General features: G+C 47.0%; 1 protein-coding gene across 4 annotated transcripts in view; it reads left to right on the top strand.

Annotated features, from left to right (window-relative positions):
* The window catches only part of MOB3C (MOB kinase activator 3C), a 23835-nt gene extending 17126 nt beyond the window's left edge, over positions 1-6709 (top strand). For all 4 annotated transcript variants that reach the window (XM_008640761.2, XM_017743583.1, XM_017743584.1 and 1 more), the window contains 2 exons: positions 1722-1924; positions 5105-6709. In XM_008640761.2, coding sequence (XP_008638983.1) covers positions 1722-1924; positions 5105-5134 — 233 coding nt within the window. In that variant the 3' untranslated portion in view covers positions 5135-6709. The remainder of the gene's footprint in view (positions 1-1721; positions 1925-5104) is intronic.
* Positions 6710-7341: the final 632 nt, after the last annotated feature.

Consider the following 7341-nt stretch of genomic DNA (forward strand, 5'->3'; position numbering starts at 1 on the left):
ATCTTCTGCCAGATTGCTCTGGATTGAGCTAGATGTTGAGAGTTGTGGCCTCCTCAAATGGATGAGAAATTTTGTCTTCTAGGGCAACCCTCCAAATCCTAAGCCCATGCCTGTGTGTCATGGGTTAGCATAGCTCCAGAAGTGATTCTCTTGCAAAGAGGTGCTTACAGCTTCCTCTATGACCTGACAGAACCAATCAACTGGCTAGTTTGAATACTGACAACTTTTTAAGCCACTTAAAGAGCTTGACACGCCTCTGTGGTCCACATGTAAGAATGAACAAACCCCGGGAAAGCTCTCTCTTGCTTCTGGCCTTGGGACAGGTAACTGGGGGGGGGCCCATGCAGCCCAGCAGGGCCGGGCTGGGACACAGCCACCCTGGAGCCATGTGGCCCTGTTCCACCCATGGCCCCCGCCAGCCCTGCTCTGTGCAGGCGGCCCCCCCCGCCGCCTGCTCCGTCTGAGACCGCTGCCCCAATGTCCAGCAAAGATACTGTGACCAACAGCAATAAGCAAACTCCAGCTGTGGGGCCGGGTGAGATTAACCCTTTTTTAGTGCTGTAAGTTTCCTCCAGAAGAGATGAAGCCTGCAGACACTAATCCTCTTCCGAGTCTGAGGAAGAGGGAAGGTGAAGAAAACACCATAGAGACACCAAAGTCAGTTAAGAAGGAAGAGCTGAAACCCTGAGGGAGGAGAAAGAGGAGATGCTTAGAAGCTGAAATTCTGTTGTAAAGCTATGGTGGTTATAGACTATGATATATCAGTACCCGTTGTAATTTCATGAAAGCATGGGGGGGTGGAGCATTCAAATCGCAATTGTGAGCAAAAGTATCTGTGCTGAAACAAGCAAATGACTGTAATTGTGAGCAAAAGTACCTGTGCTGAAATAAGCAAAGGCTGAAGCAGCTGTAATTTGATGAGAAGTTTGAACAGGAAGAGATGGAAGTGATGAGGACTCTTGCTCCAAATGGGAAGGAGAAGACCTCTGTTCCTAGAGATGAAGATGCTCCCAGAGATGGGTGAAGAGAACCTTTGTTTCTGAACAGCTCATCCTTAAAATGGTACCCCGGTAGCTCAAGATTGGACCCTCGAAAGCAGTTGTGGGGAAAGCTGTAAGTCGGGGGAAGGGACTCTCACATGCGAGCAGAGAACCAACCCAGGCAGCTGTCTTGTTGTGACACTGAAGCCATGAGAGAACTTCTTGTGGAGATGTCTCCATAGCATGAGCAAGAGAAACTCCTTTCCCTAAGTGAACTGAAAAGGTAATTGTAGAAGTGGTAAACAGACTGAACATCTCAAGGGTTGTCTTTTTACATTGTCAGTGGGAGAAAGGAGAAAGGTAAGGGGAGGAGAAGTGTTTTGAAGGTGTGGTCTGATTTTTTTTCCTTCCTTTTAGGTCTGTTAATAAACTTCTTTATATTCTTTTAAGTTTTGTGCCTGCTTTGCTTTCTCCTAATTCTTATCTCACAGAAGGTAAATAAGTAAGTGATGAGTATTTTGGACCAAACCACTACACTGTGTGAAATTGCTAGTTGGGCAATGAGGGAATATGTGGGAAGAGCTCGATGACACACTGCTCCAGTGTCACTCTTGGCATTAGCCAAGGGTGTCCTTCCATGTCATCTGTGACTACCTGTCAAGAATAACAGAGGCATTTAAATGCTAACTGGGATTTTTTTGGAAACATTCAAATGGCTTCCAATTTGCTTCTGCTTTGCAGGTGTTCCCTTCCCCAAGCAGTTCCAGCAAGTTTGCACCAAGATCCTCACCCGCCTCTTCCGTGTCTTTGTCCATGTCTACATCCACCACTTTGACAGCATCATCAACATGGGTGCTGAGGCTCACGTCAACACCTGCTACAAGCACTTTTACTACTTCATCAGGGAGTTCAGCCTCATTGACCACCGGGAGCTGGAGCCTTTGGTAAGGATGGCCACGGGTGGGGAGGCGGAGGGTGAGACTGGCATGGGCTGGACACAGCACTCAGGTTGGGGCTGGATTCTAAGCAGTGCTGACCCTCTCTGGACTCTTTTGGCCACCCTACCTCAGACACACAGTCATGTTTTCTGTCCTGGGACTGCCAGCCTTAGTGGTCTAAGAGAGAAATTCCCAGCAGCACCAAGGAAACCATTGACCCGTTCTTTACCTTTGCCTCTGCTGTCATGTCTGTGAATCCCTCTTCAGTACCCTCGGGGCCTCCACAGGGTGGTGTCCCCTTACTGACTTGGTAGCTCTAATGCAATTTCCACATCAAAGTGTTTCCAGCCAGTTCTGCCCACATGGCTTTCAGGAGTCAGATTTGAGCCAAAGTCTCTCCTCCACAGTTTTTCTTTTAGCATTCCCTGCTTGAGATCCTAGTGTGAATTACACTGAGGCTGCAGGAAAGGCCAGCCCTGATAGGACACACAGCTTCAGACAACAGCTATCAAGGCCACGCTGGAGAGGCCTCACTGGAGCTCCCAGTTTCCCAACAGCCTTCCTTAGGAAGCAATTAGCCAGGCAGAAGGTGGCAGTCCTTGAGAACAGCAGGATTGGTGGGAAGCAGAGGCCAGAGAGCCCAGGACACATAAACTAGAAAATACACAGTAAGTTTTGTAAGAGAAGCAGGTTTGTCACAGACGAGGTTGAGTGTAGTCTGACCTATGGAGGACATGTTGCAGTGGGGAGAAGAATTAATAGGAAACCCAGTAGTCTGCATGCTGTGGTAAGGGCTGTGTTGAAGAAAAGGCCATATCCAGCAGCAGAGAGTCAGAGAAGACCAAGAGGATATCCAAGAAGAGTCCCAGCTGCTTGCTTAGAATCTGGAGGTGGGGGAAATGCCCCTGCGCCTAAGTGCTAAGCACTTTACTCCTCTGCTTTCATTTGTCTTAGTTTGCTGCTTGTCTGCTCTAATCATGATTTTGGGGGATGGAGAGATGATGATCTAATCAGGGGAGACTTGAATGACAGCAGTATCAACTTTAATTATTTTGTAGAATTCGATTGTGACATATATTATCACAATGGCCCTCAGCTCCTGAAAATGGCAGCTCAGCATCAGTGTGTCCTACATCAGTGTTCCTCATGACAAACTTCTTCAGCATGGCTGTACAGTCCATGAAAGTGTCATTCCCTTGGACTGCTGCTTGCTCATGTCAATAATTAACACCTGGTAGCCAAAGCAGAGGCTGACATTGCTAAATGGGCTTTCAATGCCAGTGACTCACATGCAGCATGAGATGATTGATGGGTCTGCATAAATCTCAGGTGAACAGATTCTTTCCATGTGATGCAACCACTGTTAAACTACAAGGAAATGAGACACATTTGCCCTTGGTCTATCTGCGTCTCATTGCCTGCCATCCAAGCCTCAAGCAGACCCAACTACAGGGTTGAGAGGAAGGACCAGGGAGGAGGAAGGGCCTCCTTCCCTCAGGCAGTGAGTTGCTTTAGGTGTATATGAGAGTGTCCTGCAACCAGGCTGCCTCATGAGCCCAGACCACTGTCCTAACTTTGCATTTAGTTAGTCCCCATGAATCCCATGACAGACTTCTAAGCTTTCCTCTGGCTGAATCTCCCTTTGCTGCTTCAATTTCCCTTTTGTCAAGCTTCTGTGGGATGTGATTTCTTAGCAGCAGATCTTGGGAGCTGAGAATGAGATCCTTTGTACGGCAGAACTAGCAAAAGGCAGTGATTCACTCTCTCAGTAAATCAAGGAACATGGGGGCAGAGAGAAGCCATGCACTTGCTTCCTTGATGAGGGCGGCTCGTGGTGCTGGGCTGCAGCACTGGCAGGGGTCCAGCTGCTTATGCACTAAGGCAGAGCTGTGGGGATTTCCTGAATGTGAGGAATGCCTTGGACATTTGGGGCCGGTCTGAGGAGCTCACTGGTGACTTACCAGCCCACTAGTCACTGCAATCCCTCCTGTTCATGGCTGCTTTTGTGCCTGGTGTTGTGCTGGTGGGGTGGGCTCAATGCTGTTGCAAGAGGATGTTCACAGTCCTCTCACCCTCTTCCTTCCAAGATGTTGCAAACATTTCCTGTTTGCAATGTGATTTTGTGGCAAAGCATCAACTTGTCATTTGATGGCCAGGTTCTGCACTTGAGTGATTTTGCATGTTACTTCTACAGGAAAACCCTCTCTTTGCCACTGTCCCTGATGGATTTGAAAAACAAAGTTCTCAGCACTGAAGATCAGAGATTGCTGCTTCTGTCTCCCTTGGTTTTATAACGAAAGGGACTTTTACAGGGTTATTAAAGGGTCATCCTCTTTTCCTAGTTCTTCTTTTTTTCAGAGTAGCATTTTTCATTCTCCATGGACCAGTTCTACTTCCAGTCTATTTTAGGAGTAGATTTTAATGTGCAAACCTTCCTCTAGGGTGCATGAGGGGACCCATGGGCACACACAGATTCACAAGCCACAAACCTTATGAGCCAGAATCACACTTTCCTCACTGCAGGATTTAGAAGATATTAGTTGAGCTTTCTAAGGCAAGGACAAATACCGTCTTCCACCAGCTGAAAGCTGGACACCTTCCTAATGTAGCTGGCATGATGCAATTCTGGCTGAAGAAAAGTCTGTCATCCTAAACAGAGCTTGGTCTCACTGGAAGTTTCCTGTGGCCTCTGTTATTAGCACTCGTTTGCATTGCAGTGCGACTGTGGGATCCCTTGCTGAAACCACAGGTCCTCTGTGTGAGCTGCGGTCAGCTCCTGAAGCGAGAACTGGGAGCAGCTCCATGTCCCATCTCCCAAGGCAGCTGCAAAGAGAGGCTCTGAGAGTGGCATCACCTTGTCTGGCTGCTCTGCAGCTGAGCCAGGAGCGGGACCTTCATCTTTCAACATCTCAGCCAAAGCTCTTTCCTTGGACTGCTCTCAAGGCTAGGGCACAGCCAGAATAACCTTGTGCCACAGAGACTGGGGAGAGTGCCAGCATGGAGCTGCTGAGGCAGCTGAGTTCCCAGGAGGGCTGCCATGGGAAATAGAAAAAGGCTTCCTGAGACTCCCACAATTGCTTCCCTGGGTTGGTTTTGGACACCTCCCAAACTGCCTGACACACCATGCTACTCAAACCTGTCTTTTGCACTTACTGTTCCTTTCTTTTCTCTCCCCCTTCAATGCAGAAAGAAATGACAGAACGAATTTGCCACTGAAGTCTTCTGGCCGGCGAACTCAGCTGGCTCACTCAGAGTCTGGTGGGACAAGACACCCGGTGGTGGAAGACCTCTTCCCAAGGACTTGCTCTGGGCATTCCAACTCACTGACCTATGAACACTGCAGAAGAACCTCTTCAGGCCAGGGCTGAATCCTAAGTTTTCCAAGAACCTCTGGACAGATTTTTCTTCTTTTAATAGTTCCCAATCTCTGTTGTATGGTTCCTGTTTTAGAAAGCCACTGACTTACTGGAGAATGAGGCAAGGCTGGTTTACTTTTGCACATTCTGATTTCTAAGACTTGATCCCATGTCTGACGTCAAATTTTCAGAGACCTTCCCTCTTGTTTTGTCCTCAGCTGTAGTGTTCTCCAAATATTTTATTAGCAATTCCTGCCCTTGAGCAGGTCTGGCCTTGGCTACCAAGTAGTGCCTGTTACCTTTCCCACCCATGCAGTGGGTTTGTGATAACACCTGAGATCAACTCTGCAAAGCTGGTGGCATTTCATCCCACTGCCTTCACGTGCCTAGTTGTTGATGTGCTGTTTTTAACCATGAGCTATGAATGTCTCCTTCTGCCCTAATTCATGCTTTACCAAAGGGACCATTTTTCCCTTCAAGGGATTTTTCACATTTGGAAGAGGGGACTTGATGATGTTCTAAGATGCATCCAACACTGCTTGGACTAATGGCAAGGTGGCCCCATGACCGAGGAGGTGAACGAGGTCACTATTCAGTGTGATCAGCACAGTCTACCTTAGAAAGTCTCAGAAGATGGTGAAAGAAATGGTTGCCAGAAAACAACATTTTCAACATGTCAGCATTTCCTGATGTGTTGTCTTGGCTCAAGATGGGCAGATGCTGGCTGTAGAAATTGTTGGTTTTCCATCACCCAACCTTACAGCAGGTGAAGAAGGACTCATAAGAGCCATCTCCTCTACTCTGTTCTTGAGGTCCACTTCCAATCCAGTATTATTCTGTGATTCTTAAACCTTTTTGACCATCTGCAAGCATACTATTGCTACCTGGTCTGTGCCACTACTCTCCTGAAAGGTATAATGTCTCAAAATTTCCTCCCCTTCTGCTTGCAGTGCCTGATAATTAGTATTGTGTTCCCTGTGCCATTTTAATTTGGACAAAAATATTTTTATTTTTCCTTTTTTACTCTTTTGAGGGAGTGAAAATCAATTTGTCTGAGCCACAGAATTGTTATGTTTGTGTTTCCTGCTCTTTTTCTAGGAAAGTTTTCTGTATCTGACACAGATACTATTTATAGTCTGGGGTTTGCCCACTTTTGGGGTAGGGAGGGGATGTGGCTAGAAAATGTAAATGTTTAGGCCAACATTAAAGTGCACAAGTGAATTTTTAGTGCTCAAAGCACTTGTTTTGTTGTGAAAATCTATTTTTTTTTTTAAATCTTGTATACCAGATGTATATTTTTACATGGAAATAAAACAGAGCAAAATGGACATAAAACCACCCGATACATCATTCCAATACTCTCTGTGTAAAATAATCAAAGTCCAGACATACTTGCTCTGTTACTAATTAAAGAAACATTAATAAGCTTGGTGTACTTCATTCTTCCCTGATTCATCTGTATTAAGACAGGCCCAATGAACAAGGATAGAAGAGTGGTTTTCCCCTGAGAGCTGCAGAGCTGATGGATCCCGATGCCATGCTGAGACCTCAGCTTGCATCTCGGAGAGCGGCTTCCGGAGGCCAGCGTTGCTGGTCCGCATCCTCCCCCTGCAGGCTTTCCACCAGAATTCCCCCTGAAGGCATTTTCCCAGCAATTCATGGTGGTGAGCTTTACTCATTATTTTTTGCAAAGGCGTGTAGGTCCTGGGATCTGTGTTCCTGCCTCTTCTCATAAATCAGAACCACAGGCACAAATTGTTTGTGGAGCAGAGGAAGGAGTTGACAACAGCTCTGTCAAGAAACTTCTTTCCAGCTACTTTTGAGGAGTGAAGCCTGGCTGAACACAGTGCACAGCACCCTCTGGGAGCTGGGAAGAATGGGAATTATGGGGAAGCTGCCCCAACAGGGGGGTCTAAGGATTTCAACCCTGCTGCTTTGGGAGTGCTTCCTGTTTATCTCCTCCACACCATGGAGCTCCTATAGATTCCTGTGGAACAGAAAACACAATTTTTGAAAGATCAACTCACAGGCTTACCGCAAGCACCAATTTACAAAGAATTTCAAACG

Source organism: Corvus brachyrhynchos, unplaced genomic scaffold, assembly GCF_000691975.1.
Source record: "Corvus brachyrhynchos isolate BGI_N302 unplaced genomic scaffold, ASM69197v1 scaffold48, whole genome shotgun sequence".
NCBI classification, from domain to species: Eukaryota; Metazoa; Chordata; class Aves; order Passeriformes; family Corvidae; genus Corvus; species Corvus brachyrhynchos.